General features: G+C 33.7%; 3 protein-coding genes across 3 annotated transcripts; 1 reads left to right on the top strand and 2 right to left on the bottom strand.

Moving 5' to 3' along the window:
- Positions 1-1,689: 1,689 nt before the first annotated feature.
- Positions 1,690-3,098, bottom strand: LOC121990274 (paired amphipathic helix protein Sin3-like 2). The gene is made up of 5 exons (XM_042544442.1): positions 2,996-3,098; positions 2,546-2,907; positions 2,169-2,332; positions 2,014-2,095; positions 1,690-1,946 (listed from the first exon to the last, which is right to left on the bottom strand). The coding sequence occupies exons 2-5, from the start codon at positions 2,876-2,878 to the stop codon at positions 1,821-1,823; spliced, it is 705 nt and encodes a 234-aa protein (XP_042400376.1). The 5' UTR covers positions 2,879-2,907; positions 2,996-3,098; the 3' UTR covers positions 1,690-1,820.
- Positions 2,992-11,868, bottom strand: LOC121991110 (paired amphipathic helix protein Sin3-like 4). Its single transcript, XM_042545134.1, has 12 exons — positions 11,828-11,868; positions 11,284-11,704; positions 11,121-11,207; positions 10,882-11,028; positions 10,632-10,797; positions 8,534-8,757; positions 8,296-8,450; positions 8,054-8,181; positions 7,701-7,955; positions 6,011-6,441; positions 3,180-3,800; positions 2,992-3,096 (listed from the first exon to the last, which is right to left on the bottom strand). The coding sequence occupies exons 1-12, from the start codon at positions 11,866-11,868 to the stop codon at positions 2,992-2,994; spliced, it is 2,781 nt and encodes a 926-aa protein (XP_042401068.1).
- Positions 11,869-13,308: 1,440 nt separating this feature from the next.
- Positions 13,309-14,155, top strand: LOC121990273 (probable calcium-binding protein CML14). Its single transcript, XM_042544441.1, has one exon. It carries the CDS (start codon positions 13,450-13,452, stop codon positions 13,939-13,941), a length of 492 nt encoding a protein of 163 aa, XP_042400375.1. The 5' UTR covers positions 13,309-13,449; the 3' UTR covers positions 13,942-14,155.
- The last annotated feature ends 867 nt before the right edge of the window (positions 14,156-15,022 follow it).

Below are 15,022 nucleotides of genomic sequence, written 5' to 3'. Positions count from 1 at the left end.
GGATTGCATTGAACCAAGTTGACTCGTGCGCGAGCGCGACCTGCGCACACGAATGCCGGACCGGTCGGGGCAAAAATTTGCCCAAGCAGAACAACCAACATTTTGCCACGTTGAACTTTTTGTTGCTGTAAAACGGATAATAATGAGTGAAACGGTGGCCGTTTCACTGCCGACCTGACCTGCTGTTCGTACTGAGCTGCCGACTTGACCTGTTGTTCGGCTGAGCTGCCATCCTGACCTGCTGTTCGGCTGAGCTGCTGACCTGTCGACCCGAGCTGCCGACCCGCCGAGCTGAGCTGCCGACCCGCCGAGCTGGTCTGCCGACCCGCCGAGCTGGTCTGCCGACCCGAGTTGCTGACCTGACTTGCTGCTCGGACGATTTGCTCAAAACCAGCCCCTGCTGGCAGCCTGAGATTATCAGCTCAGGTCATCTCAATTGTAAGTTGAATTTGAATTCGGTGTAATTTTCAATTCAGCTAAATACCCTATATATCTCCGGCTACAGATTGTTTGGTGTCCAACAAATATTTGTAGTTCACATGTCCATATCATCAATCAAATATAGGGTGCGTTTGGTTAGGAGTTATCCTTGATAACTTTGGTTATCCATCTAAGGTTATCAACGAAAATTCTGTTTGCTTTAGGTAATCGATGATTCCCGAATAATGTTCCATGCCCGATACGTCAACAAAAGGGGCATGCAACCCGAAATCGGAAAATCTCATAAAATTAAGATTTTTCTTGATTCCGGGGCTAACGAAATTTTTTTATCCAAAATACATTCAAATAAGATAAAAAATGTGATAAAAAAGAAAAATAGAAAAAATAATAGAAAAAATAAAAAATAATAAAAAAACCTAAAAAATAATAAAAGAAAACGTACAAAATTAAAAAAATATATAAAAAATAAAAATTTAAAAAAAATTTAAAAAAAAAATTTAAAAAAAGCGTAAAAATATTTAAAAAACTTTATTTAAAAAAAAATAAAAAAAAACATAAAAATAAAGAAAACGTGAAAAAGGAAAAATAAAAACAAAAAGTAGAATTTAAATAATAATAATAATATATGGTTGGTTTTGTAACTAAGGGTAATATAGTAAAATATTAAACTAGGTTATTTATTAAAATCTTCAAACAAACAAGTTTTTGTTGCATTACTTAGGTTGAACCAAATAATATTTGGTTATGTTTTATTCGCCGTAACTTTAATTATGTGATAACTTGGTAATCACATAACTAAGATTATACATGATAACTTGGACCAAACTCATCCTAGATCTCACAATCAAATATCTCCTCAACTAAATATTTATGGATTCCATCTATTAAATATCTTACTCTCAAATATCTCAAATTATATAATAAAATATCTCAATAAAGTAATCATTGCACCTTATGGGACCCATTTACATGCCACCTAAAATAAAATATGTTCAGTGATTTTTACTCACCTCTCAAATATCTCCCACAATAAAAGATATTTGAGAGGAGAGATATTTAGAGAAATATCTCCTCCAAATATCTCCTATTGAAGATGCCTTAAGAGAGAGTGTATTTCCTAAGTAATCAAGATAGGGTATACATACAACGATTGAACTACAGGTGAAATCAATAAGATTCTATGCCTATATAATTTTATCAAAATGCTACAATTAGTAAGGAATTCTGTGCTTCTGATAATCTGCCTACTATGTTACATTTTGCTCTTACTAGTAGTAGTATTTGACACCTGCTCATGTCATAGCTAAAGCAGCCAAAGACAAAGAAACTTGAACTGTCGTACGACTGGGGACTAATTCAAATGCTTTAAGAGAAACCTCCTAAGACGTTTTTACACGTGAAGAACTCGTTGTCGCACGATTGAAAGATGAAGAATCACTGGAGGATGATGGTTTCTTCTTCTTTCGCTTGATGTGGCAGTCCTCTGTTCCCATCTCATAATAAATCTGTATATATCGCTCCAAATAAGTATGTGATAAAAGTAGGTGTTGGTTGGAAATTTAAGCTACGTACCTTGGGAGAAGAATTGAACGTCTTGAGTGAAAGACCGTTGACCATCTGATTTTTACAACTGGATTTGGATTTGGGTATATTTCTGAAGTCCAACGAAATCCGTAAAATACTAGTCAATTTAGAAAAACTCACAAAGTGTTATACGAAAAGGTTACCTATTAAGGAAGTGTTTTCTCGTTTCCTTTCTCTCAGGATCGCTCTTAAGAATGTGATTATGAACGTAAGTTTCAAAATTAGGTTCTTTAGAAAGTGTAGTTGTTTCAGATTCCTTAGATGGGCGTTCCACCAACTGTATTGTTAACTTGGTAGGATTCATAGACTGCAAAAAAGAGAAAAGCAATGAGAAGCTATTTTGCATACAATAAATTCCTACATTATGTTAATGATCGTGTAAATTAAACAAAATATAGTAATTTGAGGAGATATGAGACTAATCGATTGAAAAGAAAAACTTAGAGCAATGTAGTTGATTAAATAAAAAATTGATCATAATGTCCAACTTGAGAGTCAAAAGATGGTCATGAGAACGTACACATGTAAATCTGAATATGTCCCCGTGATGAATGGCGCAAGCATTTCGGAGATAAATTAGCTCACTGGATTGTCTTCTGGAGTTTTCATATGCATAAAGCTGAAGGAACTTGTTTTCCTTCTTATTGGATGAGACTTCTTGTAGCTGAAAGAAAGATGCAAAAGCCAAGCCATTGAGAAGAAAACAAATTGATTTGCAAATCCTAGAATTTCGCATATTCGACCTGTTTCGCGAGTTTAGATAACAAAACATCCAATGTGGACAGCAAATACGATTGAGGTCCAACAAATGCAAAACAATCGTCTTCAAACTCTGATTTGTTTGTGGAACCATTAAGATAACTGTAAAGTGCCTTCTTAAATCTGCACTCACGTTATGAAACAATGCAAATACATGAAATTGGCTTTTGAACCAACATATATAGTATAGCAATTGTTCATGATCAGTTACTTGGAGTAATGAGTAGGAGGATTTGCTTTCTTCAGAGTTCTCAATCGAGTTTCAGTTGATGAAGCATTTATCTTCGATGACAGTATTCTATCATACAAAATCTGCCAAAGAACAAATTGGAAAATGATAAGAAAATATATGCTCAAGCAAAAACTAAGAAGAATTGGAAAAACATGCCCCTTACCTGGTGAAGCCTAAAAAGCAAATAGAAGGAAGAATTTCCATAGAAGATCCTTGATCCTCTACCTTCATGCAATTGTTTAGGCAAATGTTCAGCAAAAGGTTTAGAAATTTCAGTAAAAAATGTTGAAAGTGGCTCACTTGTTCCCTCTGCCTTGTACATGTCCGCATCAGCCATTTCTACAACCCAGTTTCTATCACTTTTAAAACCTTGATTGGCACATTTCCTTTTCCCGCTATGTTCATAAGAGGATTCCTCAGCATTGTTGCCACCATCATCTTCACTAACTGATGCATCTACAGCTGGCTCATAAACCTTTGAGATGTTATTTCGATATCTTTCTGCACTTCCATTGTTATTGTTAGCATTGAGATTGTCCTGTCCAGACCGTTCTTTTGCCTCAGCCTGATAGATCAGCTCTGAGCTATTTTTGAATCCAACAATCTTTTCCATCCCAGAATCTTCAAAATTCAAGAAATTACCTTCTCCATGATGGATTTCAGGAGATATCTCCCCCTCTTCTCTCTCACTTTCATAGTCAGTAGGAATTTCAATGGATGGATGGGCATTCTTATGAAAATGGATTGCATCACTACAGCTATTGTTCCTAACAGACGCCCATTTCTGGTGTTCCAAGAGGCAGAAACAGAAGACACTGACATATTAGACAATGACCACTAATAGTACTTGTGCTTCAAATGTTATATTCTCACATTAATGGAAACTGATTTATAATTTTCAAAAAAAAAAAATCAAAACATGAACATTGTTTACAAGATAAATTCACTTGTAACTTACAATTGAATTAATACAAAATGGATTAACATATAAAAGAATATTCTGTAGTTGCAATTAGTTGAAGAGATAAACAGAGAAGAAATTCATCTTGAACTCTTCTTGTCTATTCATTTAGAGAAAATCAAGTAGGTTGAGATAATGCAGTACAAGTAATTTCACTTTGTTAATGTTAGTTCTAAATCTCATTGTCTAATTTATCCATTTTAGTATATAGACGGTCTTTTCCTTGGAAGTTTTAGAGCCTAAAGAGGTAGCAATCTTTTTGTGAGCTCCTATGCTAAAAACTACTAGAAAGAATGGAAGTTGATTAATAATTTTTAAAATTGCTATATCAAGTTGAAAATACACAAATTCTTTGAATTCTTGGTATATGTTTTTACTCTTCTTATGAAAAAAAAATCCTTGAAAACATTTCAGTCAGTCAGCAATAGTAGAAGCATATTTAATGAGAAACAGAAAATAAAAAAATTGTGTATTTTTCAACTCGATATAAGAATTAATGAAAATGATTAACTTTCATTCTTGCTAGTAGCTTGTAGCATCATAGCTTAGAAAGAGTTTGTTATCTGTTTGGAGCTTTAAACCAAAGGTAAAGTCTATATACTACATCAATAAATGTAGAACATACAAGACTTAAAACTAATATTAAATAAAGTATAGATTATTAGCTCGAAATTCTTAACATTTTCTTTGCTGATTAGAGCAAGGAAAATATATGGGTTTGAAGTATTAGAATAGTTGGGACGTCTTGCAAAGCCTTAGCTCTAGGAGAAACATTGATTTGCACTGAAGCTAACAACACGTTACTTCTAGAATCATGCTCCTTTTCTTTGGAACTTTCAGCGTCCTGGAGTCATGTTAAAATTCCAAAATTTGGCTGAAAAAATCTTGTCCATAGGTGAAATCTGCATGGTTTTCTCTGTCTGCATGTTCACATATTATAGTAGAACTAATATGTTCATTTCCAATAACACTCTTGAATAGCATATTGCCCCCATTCTCTCAAGGTCTATATTCATCTATCAAAGTTGAGCAAGAAAAGTAAAGAAAAGAAACAGATAAGAGAACCACTTACTTTGGTCCCAGTCCAGTGGCAAGTTTTTAATCTCATCTTAGGTCATTTTAAGGCTTATATACTTGAGCATTTTGAAAAACCAATTTGATATTACTAGCGATATTGACTTGCATTGAATTTAATGGAGAATAAGATTCATGTAGTCAATCTCAAATAGTTAAGGATAAACACAACTTGATGATGCTGATGGTGGTGGTGATGGTTGTGGTGAAATTCGGTGTGCTTGGTTTTGTGATAGTTTATTTGATGATATGTATATTTCCTACAAATAGTTGATTGAAGTGTGCTATTAACTTATTGTCTCAGTTGTGTTATTCTATTATACTACCCAGTAATATAGGTCAAAGGATCTTGCTTCACTGCTAAATTTACATTTTTCTTTGGACTATGAAAATTTCAAGCCTGTTCTGTTTGTTCTACAGTTTTGTTCTCCACACATACAAAGGAATACGTATTTCATACTAACAAATCCCTACAAGCTCTTAAAAAATGTCAGTTTGGTTTAAAGAAATAATCACGCTTTAACAAGTTGACATATTTTATCCCACCCTAGTCTTTTACATCAGTGTTATTTTTATTTTTTTAAAGGTGATTGTTCGCTCCTTTATCGCTTTAATTCCCTCTTTAATCCTCCTCTTTTCAAATGAACATGATTTTGGCCCAAGCTACTTTTAGATTTAAAAAAAAAAATCCTTGAAAAACAGTTTAGTTGGTAAACGAGAGTAAAATCATATAAAATTAAGAATTCAAAGAATATATCTATTTTGCTACTTGATCTAAGATTAAGAATTAAATAAAATGATTAATTAACTTCCATTCTTGCTAGTAGTTTTTAGCATAGGAGCATAGAGAAACATGCAATCTCTTTGGGGTTCTAAAATTTCTAAGGCAAAGTCTATATACTAACATGGATAATGTAGATTATATGATTTAAAATTGATAATAAAGGGAAAATTCATACCTCAAAATTGTGGACATTTTTTTTGCCAATTGGAGTGAGAAAATTAGATGCATTTGAGGTATGAGAATAGTTGAGATGTGTTACGAAGCCTTTAGCACCAAGAGAAACATCAATATGTGCTGAGGTTGACACACTACTTCTAGAATTATATTTTTTTTCTTTGGAACTTTCAGTGTCCTTGAGCCATGTTAAAACTCCAAATATTGGCTCCAAAAAGGTTGTCCATATCCTCATGACATTGTCCATTTCCTCTTTTGAGTTGTAATAGTTACCACAGTAGAATTCCATAATTTTGTGAAGTACGTCATGGATTTCTCTGTCTGCATATTCAAATACCATAGTAGGACTACAGTGCCCATTCCCAGTAGAACTCTCAAGCAGCAAATTGTCCTCCATTCTCTCATTTATTTGTCTATATTCATCTAACAAAACTGCACAGGAAAAGAAAAGGAAATGAGCATATAAGAACAAAGCAACAATTCAGAAGGTTCAAGAATCTTTGATTGGTAAAATGAGAAAAACAAACAAAAGTAATCACAGTAGTATTTCACTTAAGAAAGAAGTATATGAACAACACATTTACTTTTCCTACTTAAAATTGTCGTGTGTCAAGATTGATAGAGTGGCAGCTACACATGCATGCTTATCATTCCAAAAAATTCAACAGAAACAGCATGAGGAAGGGCCCAACAAAATACTACTTATGATACTCCAAGAAAAATTCAAGAAAAAATCTAAATTACATAAATAAATAAAAATCCAATAAAAAATATGTCACTGAATTAGCAATCACTGAATTAGCAATAAAGAAATCCAAGAAAAAATCTAAATTACATAAATAAATAAAAACAATCATTTAATCTTATGAATCTAGGGATAATTAGTTACCAAATAGCTCTTCTAACTAAAGTAGATTTGGTGAAAGTATCACAAAAATTAATGGAACTATGGCAGCATGGTCCACTTATTTTTACATCATATTGGCGGTACAGTTTGTATTAGACATATCGTTTGGTTCAGGTGGTATCCTGATCCATACCAAGCAGTACATTCCCAACAACAAGAATTTCAATTGATGGGCACGAAGTAAGCAAAATTATGAATCCACAAGCTATTTCATTAATCTAGGCGTGTGACTATCTATTGCCTTACATTTTAAATGAAAAGGAAGTTTGCTGGTAAATTAGCCATAAATATGTGGGCTAATGACGAGTGTATAAGCATATTGATTATACAGCACATTGTGACATTATATAGCAGTAAAATACCAATCCAACCAAAGACTGTTATGGATATTGTAATCTATGTATTGGAGCAACTTAAAATTTTATCTCAGCCTGTGATCCCTCTATGAAAAGAACTAATGAGAATTTCCAATCAGTCCATGGTTCCTCGATGAACACTGGAGTGGACATATGCATTCATTTATATAGGTTAAAAGAACTAAGAATATGATTTCACAAAGCTGCATAACGTAAGTCAACCTAATGTTCTTTATCTGAACAGATACATAGTATTGGCTACTTAAAGATTCAAGCTCTCTATTGAGCAGCATTGAAGAAAGAAATACGTACACCTTTCTGAGGTGCTGCATATGCAAGAAGCACCTTCTGATGTTCGATAGCATGAATGATGCGATAAGGTTGTAAAGAGTGTAAAGATGTTAGATAAGTTTTGCGAGTTAAAACACCTGATGATGCCAAATTTCTTCTATCTTGCTGTTTGAATTGAAAACTGCGGTGATCAAGTGATCTTGGATAGCACTTCGCACAAGCTTCACTCCAGACTTTATTAAACTCTGCATGCTTTCTTGATGCTTCCTCTTGTTTCTGCTTCAAACGAGCTGATATCACAGGAAGCACAGTGCTTGCATTTGCACATAGAAAACCAACAACTTCCAGCCCATTGTCACCGTATAATTGTCCAATACATCTGAAGTCTTGATCTGAAGCATTAAAAATGAAAACAGAATATTAATATCCATCCTTTTCCTTTTTTATGAATTCCACATGATTTTGCAATGACATTCATGCAGATACAAACCATTAAGATAGTTTTTAATCTGAAATGGAGTTCCCGGTTCAATTTTGTTGTGGTGGACCTTCTCTAGCAAATCCTCTACCTTCTGAGAAGTTGAAGCCATCCTACATAGAATCATATCCATCTCAAACCTGGAGAGAACTTAATATAAGAGTCTAGTTACATTGTTAGCACTATTTTGCATGTTATAGTGCTATCAAATAATCTGCAAGAGGAATTCATGATTCTAAGAATGTGTATCATACCTCTCATCGTCACATCTAAATAAACATTTTTCATATTTATTCCTGTGCATGAACTTAGAAGTGCAATTCTCACTTTTAGAGGGCACAGACACCAATCTATCATTCAAGACAGAGGCATCAAGCTCAGTCATATAGCTTGCTCGAGGAACTGGATACTGTTCAAAAACAAAAATGACAATTCAGAAAAAATACAAAATGCCAAATTAAAAGAAAGAAACAAAAAATACCTGAAGCATACATTGTTTGGCAGAAAACAATAACTAGTATCATAGCGTTGACAGTTTGAGAAGTTCTCTCTTATGGGTTGACATTTTTCTTCCTCAAAGCTAGTATTATCTACATAAACATCAGCACCTTTGGAAAGAGGGTCAACACCAAGGTACTTCCCTTTAATACTCACACTCCCAGATAATTTTCCACCCATGTCCATCAGTGTGTCCTTTTCCATGATAGGTATATGGGCTTCACAAGAAGAAACACAGCTTTAGAAGGATAAAATTAAAAAAGTATAGCTCAAATTTGCACAATTGGACACTAATTATCCATAAGAACATGAATGTGAGCAATCATCAGCACATGGATCACGAAATTACTACACAGTGTTGTGGCACAGGCCACACCACACATGTAGAACATAATGCATGATTTATCATCTATTAAAAATATTTTTTTAAAAAAAGGTCAGAGAGGGAGTTGTCCACCAATATCTCTTTTCTATATTATATTGGCTTTCATATGTATGTTGCTTATGTTACATATATTGTTTAAATTAAAGGTAAAGAAATGCTAAAGAGGCAGAACAACAGTTAAATGAGGAAGGAAGCAATACTAGGGTGCTTTCAAGCTTAGCAATGTAGCAACCATCCAATTGAAAACTGTGTCAGCATTTAGCCAAAGATGTGGTTATTCCATTAGTTGGAATTCAGCTCATTAAGATATTGTTTATATTCATTCGGTAAGACAAGTTTATGGTAAACAAACTTAACCAATTTCTTAAACTTGATAAGATCCATGAACAAACTTGGACACTTCTGAGCTCAACTTGTTAACATTCATAAATAAAACCTGTAAAAAAATTCATGAATAAATACATTAACAATCTAATTTAGAACTCATTTATGGTCTTATTTATTTAGCTTTTAATGCAAGTATCTAAAAAAGTAAAATGCATATATGTATATGAATATAGGCTCCCAATGCAATATATTGACACTACTTTGTGTACACTTTTTTTATATTCCGCACAATCTAAAATTCTAGATTACCAAACAACATATTAAAAAAAAGTAATATTAATTCAATTATTAAAATGAGTTTCAGCTAACTTTATAAGGACAACATTATGTTTAATTGAGCTTGAAATTTGCTCAAGCTTAATAAGCCTTTTAGCAAACAAGTTTGACATGATTATTGAGTCACTATTTCAAATGTCCCGGTGACTACTTAAAATTACCATACAATGCACTAAAGCAACTATAGTTTATAAAATTTAAAGTATATGTATATATTTAGCAAATGTAAATGTTCAGACAAACTCTGCTAAAATCTAAAATTTCAGAACATATAGAAGCCTTTTCTTTAAGAAAAATGGTTTTATGATAGTGTAAACTCAATAATAACACTTCAAAAATTATTTCATAAGTAAACTGATATAATGAATACGCAGTTACTCATCTAAATAATAAAAACATAAACATCCTATTATATATGGATGGTTTGTCAATTGCCAAGTTAATTTTGATAAATTGCAAAGTACAAAACCTCAGAATGGCATTTTGTGCATTATCAAGTAACCTTGTAGAAAATAAAGATTCATGTAGAATTATGAAAAAAAAACAAATAGTTATGTTGATCAAAAACACATACATACAAAAATGCTATAAAGTTGCTGACATTCTTACATTGACACGTTATCTATAACTAAAAATTACCAGGAACGATGAATCAATTATCCTATGAAATAATACCTAACACAGTAGTTTGTTATAACACCTAATGAACACAGCTAGCACATAAAAATTTAAAATGGCAACGAAATAAAAGCATCAAAGTAAATTGATTCATTGAGATAGAATAATTATTTTTTATGTCAATAGTTGGAGTAAATTGACTCAAAATAGATTTTTATTGAATATGCAAATTTTGTCACAGAGCGTCATTGTAAGATTACCAAGAGGGAATGGCATATATTACCGACCCTTATAAAAATATCCAAATCCCATCAGAAAAGGCAAAATGTGGGAAAGATTAGCATTTGCAAAGTTACTAGTAATCCAGCAAGATTACCTTTTACCAAACACATGCTAAATGATATAGAACTGTAAAATCTTAACTACCTTTTTTATCACTGTGCAACATTGAACTGTTCAAATTTGTTTCATGTTGTATGCACGTGTTACTGAATGGATATCCTTTGGAGATCTCATCACTTCTCTGAATTTGTTTCGTTCTTTCAATGTGTTCTAGATCTTGCAAATGAGTATAGCTTTTTATTTGAAACATCTACAAGGGGAAAATATGTTAAAACTTCAAATTCATGGTTTCTTTATCAACTAGTCCAACTCAAACCTTTTTCAAAATGTATACCTTTTTACCTCCAGAATCATCTGTACTTGTTTGCCCGATAAGACCTTGAGATGACTCATGGCTAAAAGATACTCCTTTTGAACAATTGAACAAGAAATAATTGAACTCTTCAACCAAATCATCATGGTCTTGAAAAAGTATCATGACCTGTATGAAAATATTGTTTTAAGAGAGTTATAGAAATAAGCAATCTTCTCTAGAAAATGGTGGAAGTAAAACGGAAGGACCTCTTGATATACTTCATCGATGGACATGCGACGAGTATGATACATGTTCAGGAGCTCCAAAAAACAACTGTAGTTGTGATCATTATCAGAGAAGCGATTCTGCACTACCAAAACCAGTAAACAAATAGGCAATTAAGTCCAATGTGCGCCAATTATAGTACAAACCAAGGATTACCTTTATTTTATGAATAAAATTTAAGGCATCCCAGCAGTCTGGCATTTTATCACAGGTGCGACGATCTTTTGCATCAAGACTCTTTGGCAAGAAGTCTTGGAAGCCCAGAAACAAGTCAGGTTTCCCTTGAAGCAAAGTTTTCACCTTTTTGACACACTCAACCTGATTGTTCCTGCAATAAGCATCGAGATGTATATTTTCTTTTCTTTTCCTTTGAGAAACAAAGATCGACAATAAATTGGACGAATACATGATAAAACAGAAATCAGGAGTAAACCTTTTATCTCGGAAATCCAACATAATCTTGAGGAATTTCTGATACTCCTCGACTTCGAGACTGTGTGCCAGAACCTTCAAATACTTTTTGGCATATCTGGAATCTGGTTTCTCATTAATGCTATTGCGGCATCGCTTGGGTTCTCTTCAAGAAAAACACCCACATTTTTTTCCCTTTTTAGAAACAAAACCTCACGCACCGATAAAAGAAAAAAAAAACGAAAGAAAGAAAGAAACACAAGCAAAAACCCAATCTAACGTAGCTCACCGATCGCGTGCAGCATCCATATCATCTTTAAACCCTCTCATTTTACCCAACAAGGAGCGAGAACCACAAAATCAAGAAAGAGTTCGGGGTTTTTGCTTGCTCGTGATCTGCGACAACTTCCCAGCAAAAGGAGATTCGCGACCAAATCGATTCGCCTCGATAATTCAATCCTTCGACGGTGGACGAGGGCTGGTGATACTTGAGCAGGGGGTTTGAGCCTCCGGCCTCCAATTCGAGAGAGAAGCGGAAGCCATGGATTTAAGGATGCCGCGCGGGCGGAACATCAAGATTCGTGCTTTGTGCCGCTATGATCCGCGCAAGGTGCTGATGTACGGTTTAGATTCTCCCGAACCCGGATGTCGGTTAGCATTCGAATTATAAGGGGAACTCCGCAGAAAGCCCTGGATTAAGACAAAAGCAAAATAATAATAATTAAAAAAATCAAAGCCTTGCGGGCTCCATCACATCTTACGTTTCTATTTTTAACTTATTCCTTTTTAGTTGTCAATTTTTTGACTTTTTTTTTTATCTATTATTTTTTTTACGTGTCATCGTCCCTTTTGAAAGAGTCATAGAATATTTTATTACGTAGGTTTAAAAATTAAATCTGTGCAACACGAACAATTTATCGAGCGTTTAAGAATTATATTTCACATCTAGATAATTTTTTTTCATAATAAGAATTGTGAGGTGTATTCAGAGTATTATATTAATTTTTCTATAATATTTTTAAAATTTATAGTAAATAATTTATTTTATTTAAGTTAGAAATTTTTTTACTATACATTATATATCTATTTTTTATTACCTAATATATTCTTTTTATTTTTTTCCTTTTTAAATTAAAAAATATTTCAATATTTAAGAAATAAATTTTATTTCCTAATTTTAGAGAAATCTTATTTATTAAATTTAAATTTTAAAAATAAATATGTAAATATTTTTTAAAAATAAATTTTATTTTTAAGAAAGTTGATATGAATTATAAATGAATCTAACTGGTTCGTTAATTTTCAACCCGGCCCAGTTCGATAAATATTTAATTCATATTCTAACTTATCAAATTTAAGTTTAACTTGAAAATATCTGAAGTTTTTTTTAAATCGAACTCAAGTATAAATTATTTAATTCGATAGTTCGTCACACGTGAATTTTAATATTTATTAATATAATATAATTATATATTAAATAAATAAATTTTAAGTTTTTAAATAAAAAAATCTGAGCTAAAAATTTTAAAATTTTTAAATTTCAAATCAAACTCAAACTCGAATATAATTAATTATTTTTCTTCATAGCTTCATTTGATACGTTTACCGCTATGAATATTATTAGGATGAGTATAATCAATTTTTTTTTTATTTAGGACTCTTCAAAATTAATGACTATAGGTTAAATATCCGTGTCAATTAAAAAAATAAAAAAATAAAAAATGAAATTTGCCCTTAAAGCCGGGTCAGTCCCGATCCAAGTCCAAGACGCGTTCTCCTTTTTGACCTAAAAATCAATAAAAGACTGCCACCCGTCGTCCCCTTTTCCCCTTTGCCGAACCTCTCTCAGCCTCTCTGTCGAACACCTTGACCGCTTCCTAGTTCCTACGCGTCCGCCGTCGCCGCCGATCGATGGCCCTCCCGATGCAAGGCGAGCAGATGAAGCAGCTGCGCGACATCTTCGACCGCTTCGACATGGACGGCGACGGCAGCCTCAAGCAGCTGGAGCTCGCCGCCCTCCTCCGCTCGCTCGGCCTCAAGCCCAGCGGCGACCAGATCCACTCCCTCCTCGCCAACATGGACGCCAACGGCAACGGATCCGTCGAGTTCGACGAGCTCGCCGCTGCGCTCGCCCCCGCCATGACAGATCAGGTCCTCCTCGACCAGGAGCAGCTCCTCGAGGTCTTCCGCTCCTTCGACCGCGATGGCAACGGCTTCATTTCCGCGGCTGAGCTCGCCCGCTCCATGGCCCGCATGGGCCAGCCCCTCACCTTCTTCGAGCTCACCGATATGATGCGCCAGGCCGACACCGACGGAGACGGCGTCATCAGCTTCCAGGAGTTCGCCGCCGTCATGGCCAAGTCCGCTGCCGAGTTCCTCGGCGTCACCCTCGTCGCCAATTGATCGAACACCTCGTAGGCGTGCGGGTGTGATCTCTTTCCCCCTTTTCTAATTGTTAGTAGCTAATCTCGATTAATGCCTTTGCGACTGAACCAATGTACAGAAGAAGCTAATGCAGTTAGACTGATAAGATCGATCGACGGATTCAATTGGTTTGGTTTCATTTTTTTTTCTTCATGTTATTATTCTCTTTATTTTTCTTTCCCCTTCTTTTTCACTTAATTTGTGTTTTCTCATCGTTGGTTGTGATTATCTGAAAGGCTTGGAAACTTTCGCCAATCCCTTTTTGATATATACAAGGTTACCTGTAATCATATAAATTGTTTATTTAATGTTTGCATTCTTCTACTAGAGAAGATCAATTTAATAGGCAAAAAAAAAAAAAAAAAAAAGCCTTCCCTGTTTACTTGTTTAAATCTGCTAACATCAATACAAATAAATTATATTGTAATAGCTATAGTACATAACTATATAATATGAACATTTTAATTATAATTAATATTAATAATACTGTAGTAATTATAGTTCATAACTATTGTAATATAGATATTGTATCTTTGGTCAATATTAGTCAATACAAGTTAACATGGTGTTATACGGTCACAATTGCATAGTTGTATTAGTTTCGGAATCTTATCTAATAGTAGTTGCAATAATAACATATAAAATAAGGATAATTGGGATGAGGTACTTTTGATAATAAATTCAAATAAAAAATATCTTTTTGATTTTTTTTCTCAAATTTAATCGCCCATGTTATTTGAGTTGGCTATGATGAATCTTTACCCTCTTGGAGAATCCGAATTTGAACACTAGGGTAAATTCAAAAAGCTTATTTCGAACATGACGAAGGTTCAATATAGGATCGGTCTTGAGGCATGTCATCGGGGACGATGGTTAAGAGCCCTCGATATTTAGGAGCCCCAAATTTGTTATGCATATATAAGATATATTATATATATTTAGATTGTTTTAATAAAAATTTAAAAAATATATTTGAGTGGATTATTTTAATAAATATTCAAAAATATCTGTTGAATTGTTTTAATAAAGGTTCAAAAAAATATATTTTTTATTAAAATTT

This window comes from Zingiber officinale, chromosome 6B (assembly GCF_018446385.1).
Source record: "Zingiber officinale cultivar Zhangliang chromosome 6B, Zo_v1.1, whole genome shotgun sequence".
In the NCBI taxonomy this organism is placed as follows: Eukaryota; Viridiplantae; Streptophyta; class Magnoliopsida; order Zingiberales; family Zingiberaceae; genus Zingiber; species Zingiber officinale.
Note: the sequence above shows the minus strand (reverse complement) of the source record. Positions and strands in the feature narration are given on the sequence as shown.

What these genes read in the sequence shown, in the direction of transcription:
- LOC121990274 (XM_042544442.1), bottom strand. Translation starts at nt 2,878, where the DNA reads ATGGTTCCACAAACAAATCAGAGTTTGAAGACGATTGTTTTGCATTTG. An exon ending in ACATATTCAGATTTACATGT is followed by an intron (nt 2,333 to 2,545) that starts GTACGTTCTCAT and finishes TCTTTTTTGCAG; the next exon opens with TCTATGAATCCTACCAAGTT. An exon ending in AGAAAACACTTCCTTAATAG is followed by an intron (nt 2,096 to 2,168) that starts GTAACCTTTTCG and finishes GTTGGACTTCAG; the next exon opens with AAATATACCCAAATCCAAAT.
- LOC121991110 (XM_042545134.1), bottom strand. Translation starts at nt 11,868, where the DNA reads ATGAGAGGGTTTAAAGATGATATGGATGCTGCACGCGATCG. An exon ending in GTCGCATGTCCATCGATGAA is followed by an intron (nt 11,029 to 11,120) that starts GTATATCAAGAG and finishes ATTTTCATACAG; the next exon opens with GTCATGATACTTTTTCAAGA. An exon ending in ATGATTCTGGAGGTAAAAAG is followed by an intron (nt 10,798 to 10,881) that starts GTATACATTTTG and finishes TTCCCCTTGTAG; the next exon opens with ATGTTTCAAATAAAAAGCTA.
- LOC121990273 (XM_042544441.1), top strand. Translation starts at nt 13,450, where the DNA reads ATGGCCCTCCCGATGCAAGGCGAGCAGATGAAGCAGCTGCGCGACATC.